General features: G+C 37.1%; 1 protein-coding gene across 2 annotated transcripts in view; it reads left to right on the forward strand.

Annotated features, from left to right (window-relative positions):
- The window catches only part of ASXL2 (ASXL transcriptional regulator 2), a 131,443-nt gene that overhangs the window by 31,150 nt on the left and 82,888 nt on the right, over window positions 1-17,405 (forward strand). Inside the window, exon 2 of one of the 2 annotated variants that reach the window (XM_082427535.1) lies at window positions 12,591-12,673. The exons of the other annotated variant lie outside the window; for it this stretch is intronic. Coding sequence (XP_082283661.1) covers window positions 12,591-12,673 — 83 coding nt within the window. The remainder of the gene's footprint in view (window positions 1-12,590; window positions 12,674-17,405) is intronic. 2 annotated transcript variants of the gene reach the window in all.

A 17,405-nucleotide genomic window follows, 5' to 3' on the forward strand; every position in this document is an offset into this window, starting at 1 on the left:
TTCAGCCTTCTTTTTTGTTAAAAAAAAGAAAAAAGAAAGAGGCATTTTTACTCTTGTCTAAAGCCAGTGTTGCTCCCTGTGTTCCTAATTCCACCAGGCAACCATCACATGTTTTAGACCTATCCTATGAGAGGCACTAAGGGGTGCTAGGTGAGCAAGACAGGTGGTCCCAGTCCTCGTGCAGCTTATGTACCAGTGGGCAAGACAGATGATTTAAAATGCAATTATAGTAAGTACAGTGTGATAAGCACTAGTGGGGTGTATGGAATTCTGCTGTAGGAGCATAATTATTTTTGGAAACCATGGGAGGATGAAAATGCCCAAGGAGAGTAGAAATTGAGACAAGAAGAGAATCTTGAGAAGGATTAACATTCAGAGATTGTGGAGAATGAAGAGTTGTTGGTGGAGAGGTAGGAGGGAAACAAGGAGAGTCTCGTGTCACAGAAGCTGAACCAGAGGAGTGCATCTCAGGACAGAGGTAGTTAGTGATCAACAGATACTGCTCAGCAGCCAGGTAAGGTCCTTTTCCCTCTTTCCTTTTCAGATATTTGGCTCTATCCGTATTCCGTACGTCTAAATTCCATGCTTCCTTATTATTATCTGTTCAGCTCCTGAACTCCTATTGTTTGTTTAGTGAGTTTGGTAGGTGAGGGATACTGCATCCTCTGAATTCATTTGTTTCCAAGTGTCAAATTATAAGTAGCACAAGTTTGGATAAAGAGAGATTTGTCAAACTCTGAATCTATTTGGCTCTGGTATTGGCATGGGGAGAGTCGGTATAGCTAGGGATACCTCTGTTTCCTTTTATCCTGGTTCAGTGAAACTTGTTCAGGTCCATTTGACAAAACAATTATTCTTTGATTCCATGTTTTCCTTCACTGTTCTGGGAAGAGTTGTTTTAACTCCTTGTTGCCACCTCTGGATCTCCCATTGAGTGCTGACCGGCCCCCCCCCCCCCCAATAAGCTTGATTTCTTCCCACCTGATTAAATGGAATCTGAACTTGTAAAGCTAAGAGCTGCTTGTTGCTAAATACAGTAGACCTTGAAGTTGCTATCTCAACCTCTGGCAGTTTTTGACATTGCTGATCACTTTATCCTTTTTAAAATGCTTTCGTCTTTTCGGAGGCACCATATTCCCTTTTTTCTTCTTATTCCTCCTTAGTTTGTTTGCTAGTTTTTCTTCTCTGACTTTTCAGCATTGACATATTTGTTCCGTAGCATAGTCTCATCACTTCTCATTCTGCATGTTTCCTGGGGGACCTCATTCACTACTGTGACATTAAATTAAAGCTTTTGGACAGTAAATAAGTCATATGACACTGATGTAATAAATCTGTAAAGATTACCGTGTTTATTTTTTAAGATTTATTTATTATTTATTTATTTATTTTTGGCTGCGTCGGGTCTTGGTTGCTGCACGCTGGCTCTTCGTTGTGGTGCGCGGGCTTCTCTCTAGTTGTGGCGTGTGGGTTTTCTCTCTCTAGTTGTGGCACTCAGGCTCCAGGGCGCGTGGGCTCTGTAGTTTGTGACACGCGGGCTCTAGTTGGGAAGCGAGAGCTCAGTAGTTGTGGCATGCAGGCTTAGTTGCCCCGCGGCATGTGGGATCTTAGTTCCCTGACCAGGGATCGAACCCGCGTCCCCTGCATTGTAAGGCGGATTCTTTACCACTGGACCACCAGGGAAGTCCCAAGATTACCGTGTTTTTATATGTATATTTTAAATGTAAAAAAAAATTTCCAGACTACACAAAAGTCAGCTTCTACATATCTGTGTATATGAATGTAATGAGCTCGTAAGTGCAGCAGTAATTAAAATACTGCTGTTATTTAGGCAAGAATCGAACCCAAATTTAGGAGCTGTTTACATTATTCTTGAATACTCAAAAAGTATAAGTTTTGTATCCTTTTCTTAGCTGGATGTAAGAATCTACAAGTAAAGAAATAGATGTAAAAAAAAGAAATAGATGTATTAGGTACACTTTAAAAAAACCAATTTATTTTATCATACTTTAATTCTGTGTAGTGTTGATTTTAATTCTTCTAAACAGTTATTCAGTTTGTCATAAAATAGTTCCTAAAAATTGTTTTGTAGATTAATGAACAATTCCAATGGAATGATTTTTTGTTTGATAAACACTGCCCTCCTGTGGTTAAAGTAAACTAAATGTTTTGTGAAACTACTGTAGTCTTTCCACTTAAATTAACTTGGGGTAAAATAATGTAGTAGTAATAGCTATACAGTAATAGTATTGTAATGGTAATGGAGTATCAGAAATATATGTGGCCGTTTTGTTTTCCTCTCCATCTCTCCCTCTTGGGTTTCTCTAGTGTGTCTCTGTACATTTTTTCTCACTGTTTATGTACAATTTCTTATAATTAAAAGAGTTAATTGTAAATGGAAAGATGGAGGAATATTAAGCTATTGAAGGGAGGGAAACTGCCCTTAAACATAGACATGCTAAAAGAAATCAAAAGAAAAGACCAGTGAGTTATAATACATGAAATTAATAAAAGCCTCCATGGAAAAAACAGTAATGAAAAGATGAAGAATAAAAGGGAAAAAGTATTTGCAGTAAATGTGACAGTAAAAGTGTTAATATATTTAATAATTTAATATGAAAACTAGAGCTCATACAAGTGGTATATACACAAGCAGACAGTGGTTATGAATAACCAGTTTACAAGTGAGGAAATACAGTAACTAAAGCACAAAAATATATTAAAATTCATAATGGTATTCCATAAAATGGTATTCATAATATTCCTAATGGTGTGTCAGATAAACAAACAAAAAAGCCCCATTCACCTTTGGAGTATACTAGAAAAACTAGCTAATTATTCTGATAATTAATAAATAGGACAGAATCAAGCACTTACCCTGCTTTTTTCTATATGAGTTGTATGTACTTCAGATAACCAACTAGTAGATGGAGGAAAGCATTTATTTTTAGAAGGATTCTAGCTTATAAATGAAGAAGGAAAGATAGGCTATCACCATTTTTCAACACCTAAATAATGAGTCTGAATAGTGGCTACTAATCAGTGGTTAGTAAAGCAATTAGGTTGGAATGCTGATGGGAAGCTTTGTAATGGGTGGATCAGGAGGACATCTGTCCCCCTGATTCATCTTGACATCTCAAAAAAGAGACCACAGATATTTTGTGTGTTCTCATGTGGGGGGGGGTGGGGGGAGGGAGATGGGAAGTAAACAACACTGTCTATGAAGTTCTTTTGGTAAAATAAAATCTGAATCTGAGCAGCCCTCTAGGTAATTCTAATTTTCAGGAAATATGAGGGACAGAGTACCATACAATTAGCAAAATACAGAATGTGGGAAACTATAGTACAGTTTTCTTGGTTTCTTCAGTAAATAAATTGGAAGAAAAAAAGGAGAAATCCATAGATTAACAGAGACTTTAAGACATGTGTTAACCAAATGTGGTATGTATGGGTCTTCTTTGGATACTGATTTGAACAAACTAACTGTTAAAAGTGTTTTTTCCCCCATGAAAGTTGAGGACATTGTGTAAATAATTTGATAATAAAGGAACTATAGTTACATTCTGAGGTATAAAATGATATTTTTATTTTTTAAAAAATGAGTCCTTATCCTTTTTTAGAGATCTGTACTAAAGTATTTATGAATGAAATGTTTGAGAATTGCTTCAGGATAATCCACTTTGTAGAGGTAGAGTGCCTGGAGGGTATAGATGAAACAAGGTAAGCCATGTGTCGACAGTTGTTGATTGCGGTGTTCCCAATAATTTTTTTTTTTCAAAACAATCTTTTATAAAAATTTTTTGGCCACACCTCAAGGCCTGTGGGATCTTAGTTCCCCGACCAGGGATCGAACCCGCACTGCCTGCAGTGGAAGTGCAGACTCTTAACCACCGAATCGCCAGGGAAGTCCCTCTCTACTTTTGTATATGTTTTAAAATGTTCATACTAAAAAGTTAAAAAGTAGAATACTTAAGTCTTTAATTGAAAAACATTTCTCTTTCTCTCCCAAACTATAAATGATTTATAGTTTTAAATATTGAGAAAATTTAGCATAAATAATTTTCTAGATTAAAATTAATTTCAAATGCCTAGTATGTAAAGGTACTAGTCATAAACTTTTTTTTTTTTTAAGGAAAGTAAACATCCCTTAAGCAGTTTTAACTAACTGGTTTCTTCTATTTTATTTCTTGAAAAAACAGTATACCTAGAAAATCAATGAAATTAATTTTCATTAAAAAGGCACACAGAAATTTTAGGTCTCTATTTCCAATAGCTTAATGTCCTATGTCAGCATACTTATATATTTTTATATAAATAGTAAAATTCAACCATATTAAAATAAAGTACTTCCTTGCTCTAGATAATAAATCAGGAAATATTTTTATTATTACCATTACCATGGATAATATAAATGTTTTAAATTCTAAATAGAGTTCATTCTGATAGTGGATTAATAGTTACCTTTCAATTAAGATTTGATATGCCAGAGAAATTTTTATTAATTTCCATTTCGTAGCTTCTTGGACAGAAAGCCAACAGCTCAGATGAACAGTAGGGCAGCCACATTCCCCAGTTTGCTCATCACCACTTTCTGGTAGAGTTGGGATTTGAACTCTGATATTCTGCCTCATTATGATTAATTAATCAAAATATTTTTGCATATGAATGTAAGTGCCTTATTCTGTGATATTTTATGCTTGTTTTTCTTGCAGAATAGCTTAATATCTAGTCTTTATATTTGGATATCTGTAATGTAAATAAGATTTAAAGAACATATAAGTGACTTTATAGGGACTGAAGTCTTGGCATTTAACTTAAAGCTTTCATATTTTCGTAAATTTTAGTTTTTGTCTAATGTTTAGTATTATTGGCAGTATAGGGCATTGTTAACTACTTGTGAAGAAAATAGTGGAAAAATCAAAGGGGCAGCCGGAGAAAAGCATGCTGTCTTTTGTATTTTTCATCCCGCTTAAGAACACTGGTGAAATTTTAGATCAGGATATCAAATGTGAACTGGAAAAGATTTTTGTCATATAATTTATTAGTAATAACAAAAGCTACCATTTATGTCACTTGTGCTAAGTTAAGAATACTGCAGAATGTTTTACTTAATGTTCCTATCTATGAGGGTGTTACTACCCTCATTATACAGATGAAGGATTAAGATCGAGAGCTTTTAGTCATCAGTATTATGTCTTAGAGCTATTAGATGCAGGCTATTTGAGCTCTATACACTTTGAAGCACTTTCATATTTTGCATCAATTAAACTTTTTCCCCCCAACTGAAACCCCTTGATTATGTTAATAACATCCTTTACAGAGACCACCAAAACTGAGTCTTAGTCAATCCATTGTATGCTGGTATGGAGTATTTGTTATAAAAACTTGATATGTGACAGAAAAATAAAGCAATCCCACATTTGTAGTATTATGTAAATTTGTGTCATACATTTTAGTATTCAGGATTTCCTAATGATAGTAACAGAGTAAAATTTAATTGCCAGGTGGATGATTATATCAGTTTCCCTAGAAATCCCTTCTATTTTTTGATTAAGGCAAGCGTAACACCCACTGCACAAAGTGTTTTTCAGTATGGTTTACAAAAACCTCTATATCTTCCCACTTTTTTTTTTTTTAATATTTTTTAAAATTTATTTTATTTATGGCTGTGTTGGGTCTTCGTTTCTGTGCGAGGGCTTTCTCTAGTTGTGGCAAGCGGGGGCCGCTCTTCATCGCGATGCGCAGGCCTCTCACTGTCGCGGCCTCTCTTGTTGCGGAGCACAGGCTCCAGACGCGCAGGCTCAGTAATTGTGGCTCACGGGCCCAGTTGCTCCGTGGCATGTGGGATCTTCCCAGACCAGGGCTCGAACCCGTGTGCCCTGCATTGGCAGGCAGATTCTCAACCACTGCGCCACCAGGGAAGCCCCTTCCCACTTTTCTTAAGCAGAAGTTGTAGCAACAGAGTTCTTAGACTTAAGTGGCAGTATGTTTTCTTCCAGTAACCAAATGGGCTGTTTGAGGGGGAGTTCTGTGTTGGAAGTGAATCGGCCTGGAATAGCAACTAAATATAAAGCCTCACTTATACCCACACCAATGCTCTTTAAGTTTTTTTAAAATTAATTAATTAATTAATTTTTGGCTGCATTGGGTCTTCATTGCACGCGGGCTTTCTCTAGTTGTGGTGAGTGGGGGCTACTCTTCGTTGCGGTGCGCTGGCTTTTCATCGCAGTGGCTTCTCTTGTTGCGGATCATGGGCTCTAGGCGTGCGGGCTTCAGTAGTTGTGGCATGTGGCTTCAGTAGTTGTGGCATGTGGCTTCAGTAGTTGTGGCTCGCAGGCCCAGTAGTTGTGGCACACGGGCTTAGTTGCTCCGCGGCATGTGGGATCTTCCCATACCAGGGCTCGAACCCGTGTCCCCTGCATTGGCAGGCAGATTCTTAACCACTGCCACCAGGGAAGCCCTATGCTATTCTCTTGAGTCTTACTTTCCTTTCTGGTAAAATTATAACTAAACCTGCTCTGCTGTTTCTTGGATTGTTGTGAGGGGCATATGAAATAGAATGGCTACATGATGTTTGTAACTGTAAGGCAGTTGTATGTAGGAATTAAGAGAAAGATGTAAAATTTTTGTATGTATTATCTGGGCAGCACTATAGGAAGATATGTCTTTACTGTTTGGCGTGGGCTCGAGTTTTTCTTTGAAAGCCATATCAGTCTTTTGTGTTCTTTTTTGGCCATCTTTTATGTGTATATCTCTACGTAAGAACTTTTTTTATGTTACGTAAATTGGTACAGCATTATGGAAAACAGTTTGTAGGTTCCTCAAAAAATTAAAATTAGAACTACCATATGATCCAGCAGTCCTACTTCTGGGGATATATCCGAAGGAAATGAAATTACTGTCTTGGAGAGATATCTGCACCCTTGGTTCATTGCAGCATTTTTCACAGTAGCCAAGACATGGAAAAAACGTAAGTGTCCAACAACAGATGACTGGATAAAGAAAATTTATATATATATATGTAACAATATTATTCAGCCATAAAAAGAGGAAAATGTGCCATATGCAACAACTTAGATGAACCTTGAAGGCGTTCTGCTAAGTGAAATAAGTCAGACAGAGAGAGACAAATACTGCATGATCTCATTTATATATGGAATCCAAAGAAGTTAAACTCTTAGAAACAGAGTGTAGATTGATGGTTACCAGGAGTTGCGTGGTAGGAGAAATTGGGAGATGTTGGTCGAAGGGTACAAATGAGCAGTCATAAGATGAATATGTTCTGGGGATCTGATGCACAGCATGATGACTATAGTTAACAATACTGCATTATATACTTGAAATTTGCTTAGAGAGTAGGTCTGAAATGTTCTCACCACATACACAGAAAAGGGTACCTGTGTGAGGCAATGAATGTGTTAATCAACCTTAATGTGGTAATCATTTAACAATATATATGTATATCAAAGCATCACGTTGTACACCTTAAACTTACATAGTGTTATTTGTCGGTTATATGTCAGTAAAGCTGGGGGAAAAATCTGGCTAAAGTAATAAAATATGTGTGTGTGTGTGTGTGTGTGTGTGTGTGTGTGTGTGTGTAGCGGTGGTGGTGCTTGTGAGTGTCTGAGTGTATTTTAGAGTGGTCAGGAATATCTCTGAAGAAGTGAAGTGAGGGAGAGAGTCCATGAATTTCTGGGGAATAACATTGCAAGAGGAGGGAGCAGGTACAGAGACCCTGAATTAGGAATGAATTGGTTATGTTTGAGAAAGGGCAAGAAGGTAATGTGAGAAAAGCGAGATGTAGAGTTTCATGTAGAATCTTTTAAACTGTATTGGGAATTCAGATTTTATTTTAATTTTAGTTAATTTTTTAAAAAGTGACAGGGAGCTTAAAAATCAGAGGAATATGTAATTTAAGCTTTAGGACGATCACTTAAGTGTCATGTGAATAGATTGGTGAGTCATATTAGGCATAACTTTGGCTGCCTATAACAGTTCCTTAAATGATTTGGAAGTTTATTTCTCTTTCATGCAACAGTCTGGAGGTGTAGTTAGCCCACCGTTCTTAGGGTGCATCCTTATCTGTATGGTTCAGAATGGCTTTGTCACCTCCTCCACTTTCAAAACAACAGGGTGGAAGAGGGGCCAAAGAGGGATGTGTCCCTGCCTTTTGAAAATCTGGGGTTTTGAAGTTATCACTCCCCCTCACATTCTGTTGTCCAGAACCTGCATTCCACACCAAGATTTGAGGGAAGCTGAAAGAAGACCCCCTGTTCCCAGCCCCTGCACAGTCTCTTTTTTCATTTATAGCTATATAATATTCAATTGTGTAGGTATACCGGTTTTGTTAATATCTTATTATTAGATAAGAAGCCTTTAAACTTTTTTCTTTATTGAGTAATATAATGAACATTTTCTTATATTATCAATAGATTGTGTGTATATTTCCACTTCATGGTGTTCATTTACTATTGCCATGTTTTTGCTGTCCAAAATAGTAGGGGAAAAAACCATTGAAAAGTGATTTTTTTGTATTTAATTGTTAGTGAAGTCAGACATTCAATATCGTTTTTCCCATAAATTTTTATTATGGGATATTGAATGTGTACACAAAAGCCAACAATAATATATTGAATATCTTTGTACCCATCTTGTAGCTTCTATAATTATCAACTTATAGCCAGTTTTGCAATACTTAAACTCCTATCTAAATTTCCTCTTGTATAATTTTGAAGCAAATCCCCAACATCATATAATTTCATCTGTAAGTATTTCAGTATGCAAATATTTTTTCATATGTCTTTTATCCAGTTGTTTTAACTCTTTTATGAGCTATCTGCCCATGTCCATGGTGTATTTTTTTTCATTTTCAGTAATTTTACACAATTTTATAATAGTATATAGACAGTAAATACAGGTCCAGTTTTCTGTATGGGCCTTAATTTGGATAAAGGTAGAAAGTTAAATTTTGGACATGTTAAGTTTGAGATGGAACATCCGAGGTTGATGTTTAAAAGCAGTTATAAACGGACTGTGCTGCTTCTTTTCATTTATCAAAATAGAGGTGATTGATGAAGTCTTGGGAATGGATGATTTTATTCAGGGAGGGTTGGAGTGAAAAGCAAAAGCTGCAAAATGTTGCTTGTAAAGTATTTAAGGGATGGCCACAGAAAAAGACCAAGAAGAAACATCTTGGAAAAAAAGTCTGGAGAGAGCAGTGCCTAAGGAGGGAAAGGTTAATAACATTTATCTGATGTAGCATAGAGCTCAGGGAAGATGACAAACAAATATATTTGTTGGATTTTATGATTAAACAAATGAAAAAAGAGATGCAGACCAGGACACAGTGAGCTGTAGGGTGCAAGATAGACCTGAGTTTGAATTCCGACTGCCACTTGTCTTGCTGCATTATGTTTGGAAATTTGCTTATTGAGCATTAGTTATCCCACTTTTTAAATGGGGGTAATAAGGCTTCTCTTTTAAGGTTGCTGAGACGTTTAACTGAGAGAATGATCAGCACTTGTTTGTGTCTTCTTTATAAATGGTAGTTGTGGACGTCACATTTTGATACCTTACTGGCTGATCTAGAATATCTGACTTCAAGTGGTTTCTATTACACAAGTCCTGTATCTGTTGTTTTTGACTTGCTGTACTAATTGATATTCTTTTGATAGTATAGTATAGATTCTTGAGAATTGGTTCAATTTTAGCTTTCACTTGCATTTATTAATTGCCAAGGGTTCTAAGAATAGAAAGTGATTTAGGTATAAGAGAGTTTCTGCCTAAAATTTGGATTTAAAAAAAAAAAAAAAAAAGGAAAGAAACCAGAATTGACTTATAAGAAGTCAATTTAAAGTAAGCCTGTTAGGACTCCCCTGGTGGCGCAGTGGTTAAGAATCTGCCTGCCAATGCAGGAGACATGGGTTCGAGCCTTGGCCCGGGAAGAGCCCACATGCCACGTAGGCAGCTAAGCCTGTGTACCACAACTACTGAGCCACAACTACTGAAGCCTGTGTGCCTGGAGCCCGTGCCCCACAACAAGAGAAGCCACTACAATGAGAAGCCCTCGCACCACAACGGAGAGTAGTCACCGCTCGTTGCAACTAGAGAAAGCCCGCGTGCAGCAACGAAGACCCAACGCATCCAAAAATAAATAAATAAATTTAAAAATAAATAAAATAAAAAATAAAATAAAATAGAAGTCTGTTAGTGGCAAATACTCTTTGTTTTCCTTTAATCTAAGAATGTCTTGATTTCTCCTTCATTCTTGGAAGATATTTTTGCTAGATAGGAATTTTGGAATTACAATCCTTGTCTTTCAGCACTTAAAAATGTTCTTCACTGTTTCTGCCTTCCATAGTTTCTGATGAGAAACCCACAGTCACTGGAATTGTTTTTCTCCTAAGTGGAATGTTGTTTTTCCTTGGCTGCCTTCAAGATTTTAAAATTTTCTTTAGTTTTCAGTAATTTGATTATGATATATCTGGGTACAGGTTTCGTTGAATTTATGTTGTTTGAGATTCATTGATTCTCCTGAAATTGTAAGTGTATATCTTTCACCAAATTTGGGAAGTTTTCTGCTGCTATTTCTTTGAATATGTTTTCTCCGTGCTACTCTTTATCTTCTCCTTTTGGGACTCTGATGACATGAATGTTAGACCTTTTGATATTGTCCCATTGGCTCTGTTCATTTATTTTTTCTATCATTTTTCTCTCTGTTCATCAGATTGGATAGTTTCTACTGCTCTATCTTCAGGTTTACTGATTCTCTCCTCTGTTATCTCCCTTCTGCAGTCGAGCCCCTCCAGAGAATTTTGGGTTTACTTTGGATATTGTGTTTTTTAGTCTTAAACTTTTATTTGCTTTATACACCACACAGGCACACACACAATAATGTAATGAATCTTACTTCTCTGCTGAGACTCTTAACTGTTTTTTTTTTCCCCCAAGAATCATCTTCCTGGCTTCTTGAAGCATGGTTATAGTAGCTGCCTTAAAGTCTTTGTCTGAAAATTCCAGAGTCTGTAGCATCTTGGGTTTGTTGTGTGTAGGTTGTCTTTTCTCTTGTGAGTTATTGAGATTTTCCTGGTTCTTCATATGTCAAGTAATTTTGGATCGTATATTAGACATTTTGATGTTAACGTTATGATACTCTGTCTCGTTTAAATGCTATGGAGAATGTTGTTGTTGTTATTACTTTATTTTTAGGGATGGGAGGATTTTTTAAGCAGGCATTTGGTCTTGTTAGCTTCAGGTCATAAGTTTCTGCCTACCCTTCTGTGCACTAAAATTCCGATGACTGATTTTCAAAGCCTTTGTTTCCATCTGTCCTGCATGTACACCACCGAGTGGCAAATTTGGGAACCTGATAGTATGTTTAGGGTCAGATCCACATAGGCATAGTTCTTGGGTGGCGCCAGGAGTGTTTATAGAACTTCATGGTGTCACTTTCTTGAGCTCCTTTCTCTTTGCAAGTTCCCTGACACTTTCTGGCTCTTAGAGACCCTTCTTCCTTGTCCTATGGCTAGATAACTAGGATTTTCATTTTGGTGCTTTGCTGCACACTTCCACAACTGCATCTGCCTTTGATGCCAAGCAACAGGATGGTGGAGAAAGAATATAAACCATGGGAATTCCCTCCACACTCATGGGATTGGAAGGGATCCGCTTTCTTGAAGTTTTAGGTCCCTGTCCAGCCACTGCTGGTATCATCACTGCCACAGCTGCTGCCTTTGGATTGCTTGGGGGCAGGGTCTGAGAGAAAGGGCAGAAAACCTCAGAGGATCGTCCTCCCTTTTAGGGCCCCCCTTTACTGCTTTTCAGACAAAAAAAGAGAAGACTTCTCTTGGAGCCATTTCTGTCTGCACTTACTGTGCAGTTCTGAGTTTGGACTGACTTTGAGTCTAGGCTGAGTGGTCCTAGGGGAAACAAAACCAGGAAACTCACTGCTGGGTTAGTAGTACTTCTAATTTTGGTTTCCTCCCTGAAACCAACTGCTACCATTTTCAGAGTCCTCAGATAGCTGCTCCATGCATTCTGTCCAGGTTTTTAGTTGTATTCGGGAGAAACAGGATAATTTATGCTTATTACATCCATCACCTTTACCAGAACCAGAACACGGATACTGTTTTAATTTCATTATAACTGTATTGTTCTTTTGTTTTGGTGAAGAAATTACTGAGCAACCAAGATGTACTAGACTTTGTTTGGAGATGTAAAGATGGATAATCTTTAAGGTGCTTCCAGTAAGTCCACAGGTAGTCATGTGATGAGGGAGTGGAGGCAGAAAGTAAATATAATTTCATATTATGCATTAATAATAATTGAATTATTAATCTTATCTTTTTTGATCCATTTCTGCTTCAGGATTTGACTTACAGTTTGTGACTGAAGGAGAGAATATCCTATTTATATTTCATTAATTTTCCACTTATTATCTGAAAATTTAAGGGATGAAAAGTCTCTGGATTTGTATATGCTGGAGGAAATTAATACATAGCTATAATAAATATAATTTATATATGTAATTATAATAAGAATAAAAATTAAAATAAGAAATAATTTACTATTATATACTTGTTTCTCAGGTCTTAGAAAAATATCCCAATACACCCATGAGTCATAAAGAAATTCTTCAAGTTATCCAGAGAGAAGGACTAAAAGAAATCAGGTGAGTTATTTAAGTATTATTAGTAATAATTATAATACTTGATTAGAATATTTGGAAGTATATAGCAGTCTACTTTAGTCCTGAAGATTGATTATTTAGAAATAACTGCTTTGTTAATTTATGATTTATTCAGCTCAGATCTTTGGAGTTTTCAGTCATAGCACAGTTACAAAACCAAAAGTAAGTTAGAAAAAAATTCTTAGAAGGTAGCTATCTCTACACCCATGCACTTTAATTCTTAGGAAGGCCTGGAGCCATCTTCAAGCCTTCATCTATCAGTTCAGGCTTTTGATTTAATAAGCTTAGTCATTAGCAAATTAAAAAGTCCTCTAGTTCGGGGAGAATGGTAGGTGTAAACAGTCTAGGAAAAAATAACCTTGGCCAAAAAGAATTAAATGGAAAAGATACATAAAGCAGTATGTGTTTCAAGTAATAGTCTTACTATGTTCAAATAAAACAGCCTGGGGTCAATTAATATAGGACCAAAGATAAAACACACTTTAATTTCTAAGAGCTTTATTATATTACTATAGCATATAATAGTCACTGTTCATAGTCAAGACCCTCTGCCATCAAGAAATATTAAAATTTTGTTCAATATATTTTATATGTTAAGGCAGAAATCCGGGTGTCTACATTAGAGATATTTTCATTAAGAGAAAAAGGTTACAGTGCTACTAGTTGTTCTCACCTGGGGGTGGTATAGTGCAGGGGTCCCCAACCCCGCGGGCCACAGACCACTAGTGGTCCATGGCCTATTAGGAACCGGGCCACACAGCAGGAGGTGAGCGGCGGGCGAGCGAGTGAAGCTTCATCTGTATTTACAGCCGCTCCCCATCACTTGCATTACCGCCTGAGCTCTGCCTCCTGTCAGATCAGCTGCAGCATTAGATTCTTATAGGAGCTTGAACCCTGCTGTGAACTGCTCATGCGAGGGATCTAGGTTGCGTGCTCCTTATGCGAATCTAATGCCTGATGATCTGAGGTGGAGCTGAGGCTGTGATGCAAGTGCTGGGGAGCAGCTGCAAATACAGATTATCATTAGCAGAGAGGTTTGACTGCACAGAGACCATAATAAATCAATTGCTTGCAGACTCATATCAAAATCCTATCAGTGAGTGACAAGTGAAAACAAGCTCAGGGCTCCCACTGATTCTGCATTAAGGTGAGTTGTACAATTATTTCATTATATATTACAATGTAATAATGGAAATAAAGTGCACAATAAATGTAATGTGCTTGAATCATCCCAAAATCATCCCCCACCCACCCAACCCCCTGCCCCAGTTCGTGGAAAAATTGTCTTCCATGAAACTAGTCCCTGGTGCCAAAAAGGTTGGGGACCCCTGGTATAGTGTAATACCCATAGGGAAAGTGTTTAGGATTTTGGGGGGCTTTTTTTTTTTTAATTTATTTATTTAATTTATTTATTTTTGGCTGCGTTGGGTCTTCGTTGCTGTGTGCAGGCTTTCTCTAGTTGCTGTGCGCAGGCTCTAGGCGCACGGGCTTCAGCAGTTGTGGCTCTAGAGCGCAGGCTCAGAAGTTGTGGCTCACGAGCTCAGTTGCTCTGAGGCATGTGGGATCTTCCCGGACCAGGGCTCGAACCTATGTCCCCTGCATTGGCAGGCGGATTCCCAACCACTGCGCCACCAGGGAAGCCCTGGGGGGCTATTTTTGATTGTCACAATGATGAGAGAGGAGGGAGCACTATGGCATTTGGTTATTACTCTGAGGAACAAATTCTACTAACGTATTCTAATTTTTTTAATAACACTATTGGGTTTTATAGAACAGGAATGAGCAAGAGATTTCATTTCTTTTCATAAAATTAGACTATTCATAAAAATTTCATAAAATTTTCTATTCCTAAAAATACACACTGGGGAAATAGACCAGGAAACCTGATGTAAAGAGGTCGGACTCCATCAGTGCCCTAGGTCTACTGACGATTGCAGGATCATCCATCTCTAACACAGTAAGGCTCTGACTTTAAACTTGTCATTATTATTTCTAGAGAGTAGGCAAGAACAGTAAATAAGAAAGAATACTAAATAAATAAAGAACAGAAGGGGAAAAACAGAAGAACTTAAAAAAAAAAGTGTAGCAAGATGGTGGAGTCATCAAAAATAGCTTCTGGTTTCACTTAGTAACAACTCACAAGAAGCTATTCTTGGTTAAACTATATTGTGGTGATATAGTTACGTGACCACAAAGCAGTACTTTTAAAGTCACCAGTGACTTCCATTTTGTCACCTCCACTGGACTTTTAGTTTTGCCTTTCGTTACCTCTCAGCATTATTTAACACATATGACTACTACTTCCTTTTTGAAACTCTGTATCATTACCTGAAGTGACCAAACATTCCTACTTTCCTTCCTTGCTCTGCAAGCTCCTTCTCAGTTTTTTTGCTTATTATCTTTTCTCTAACTGAAGTGCAATCGACATTCCCATAGCTTTTTTGGGGGTCACTTTTGTTTTGTCACCTCCCAGTTGTGTAGGGAAGCTAATTCCCACCTCAGCCTTTGTACGTGCTGACCCCTTTACATAGTTAACTGTTGTATTTTTCAGGTGTCAGCTTGAATATTTTCCAGAGAACTTTGGCTGACTTCCCAATCTAGATCACATTTTCCGTTTTTAGTTTGGTATAGTGTTCTGTGTTCTTTCTTTATAGCACTTAAGATTTGAAATTACATATCGTTTTGGTCATCCAAAAAAATCATGTAGCTTCTCTATAGCTTACATTAAGCTAGTAGTAGCTCCATGAGGGCAGTGACATTTATCTCTCCCCCTCCCCCCCGCCCCCGGCTTGGCATGTAACAGGCATTGCAAACCTACTTGTTAATGAATATATGAAGTATCAGTGATTCAAATGTAGTTCTGGCTTATCCTCTTGCTGCATGATGTGTCTTAAATGGTAGTCTTAAAATCTTTAGAGTTTTCAGGTACATTATGGAATGAAGTAACTATGCTTATTGAAGACGTGCTCTTTTTTTTAACCAGTCTTGGGATTTAATTAACCAGGAAGGGGGATTATTGGGAGGGGCACCCCTGTAAAAATGTACAAAAGGTCTGTGGGGCTCTGTGGAAGGGGAGATAAATATGTACATGGAACCCCGCTTTCCTTTAGCCCCTCCTCCCCCAGCCCTGAGAGGGCATGAGGACTTGGGTGGTAGGTAAAGAGGAGGGGGGCACTTTGGCCTCTGGCTTAGTGAGCCTTTGGGGAGGCAGGCCAAGGGCCTAGGGGCCCTCAGAAGCGACGATGGTAAGATGTCCTCCTTTTTACAGTTTTATTTTCATTCCTTAATCCTCAGTACAAGGCTTTTCAGCTATTTTTCCCTTTGCTGTTTTCCCTCTGCTCCCCCATTTTGAAGAATCTCGCTTAATTTTGATTATTCCATACTATATTGTTTTATTCTAAAATGTATTAAAATGGAAGCAGCTCAAATGTCCATCAGAAGATGAATGGATAAATAAAATGTGGTATATACAGTCAATGTAATATTATTCAGCCTTAAGAAGGAATGAAATTCTGATACATGCTACATAGATGAACCTTAAAAACATGCTAAGTGAGTATATGTATAACTGATTCATTTTGATGTACAGTAGACAGTAACACAACATTGTAAATCGATTGTACTACAATAAAAATTTTTAAAAAATATGAAAGAGAATGTATGTATGTATTAAAAAAAAAAATGCTGAGTGAAATAAGCCAGACACAAAAGGACAAATATTGTACAACTCCACTTACATGAGATACCTAGAATAGGCAAGCTCCTAGAGACAGAAAATGGAATAGAGGTTACCAGGGGCTGAGAGTAGGGGAGAATAGGGAGTTATTGTTTAATTGGTAGAATTTCTCTCTGGGATGATGAAAAAGTTCTAGAAATGGATAGTGGTAATGGTTGCACAGCATTGTAAATACTTAGTGCCACTAAATCGTACACTTAATACAGGTTACCATTTTAGCCATTTTACTATGTATATTTTGCCACAACCAGTCAACAAAAAGAAGTATTAAAAATGAAGTGATTGGCTCCTGGCTGAGAAAGATTGAGGTACTAGTCCCTTTAAGAAGTTAGGTGATAAGATTGAAAATAATTTACCCAAAGTATGGAATTTTGAATGAATTAATTAGAAACGTACAGTATTCTTAGAATATTATAACATTTAAATTAAATACTGTTTTATGACTATAAAGCATATCAGCATTTTAGAAAACAGGGAGAAAAAAAAAGGGTCCTTGAATTTTCCCCCTCATAATAGCTTATGACTTCATGTATTCCTTTTTTTTTTTGGATACCTAAACGAACTCCTTTTAAAGATAGAGTTTTCCATGGGAGTCATAGGGAAGAAAGAAGATATGGATTTTGTTGTTTCAGGTGAAAGGAACATTTTAAAGTGTTCTAAAAGTGGCTTAGTTCTGTTTAGAACAGATAAGAAGATGTGAAAAGGGTTGAAGTAGCCCTTAGGAAGAAAAGATAGAAAGATTTTAAAAGAAAGAAAAATTTGGGACTTGTAGGTTGTAGCAGTTATTGGTAATTTAGATAGATAGATGCTCTAACTACGGTATTTGATCATTCCTAAAGAAAAAGAAGTTAGTTTCTGTACTGTTTGCCAGTAAATAGTTATTTCAGAAAATTAAAAATGGTTTTTTTTTTAAATTTTAATTTATTTATTTTTGGCTGTGTTGGGCCTTCGTGTCTGTGCGAGGGCTTTCTCTATTTG

Source organism: Balaenoptera physalus, assembly GCF_965194825.1.
Source record: "Balaenoptera physalus genome assembly, chromosome: 15".
Lineage (NCBI taxonomy): Eukaryota > Metazoa > Chordata > Mammalia > Artiodactyla > Balaenopteridae > Balaenoptera > Balaenoptera physalus.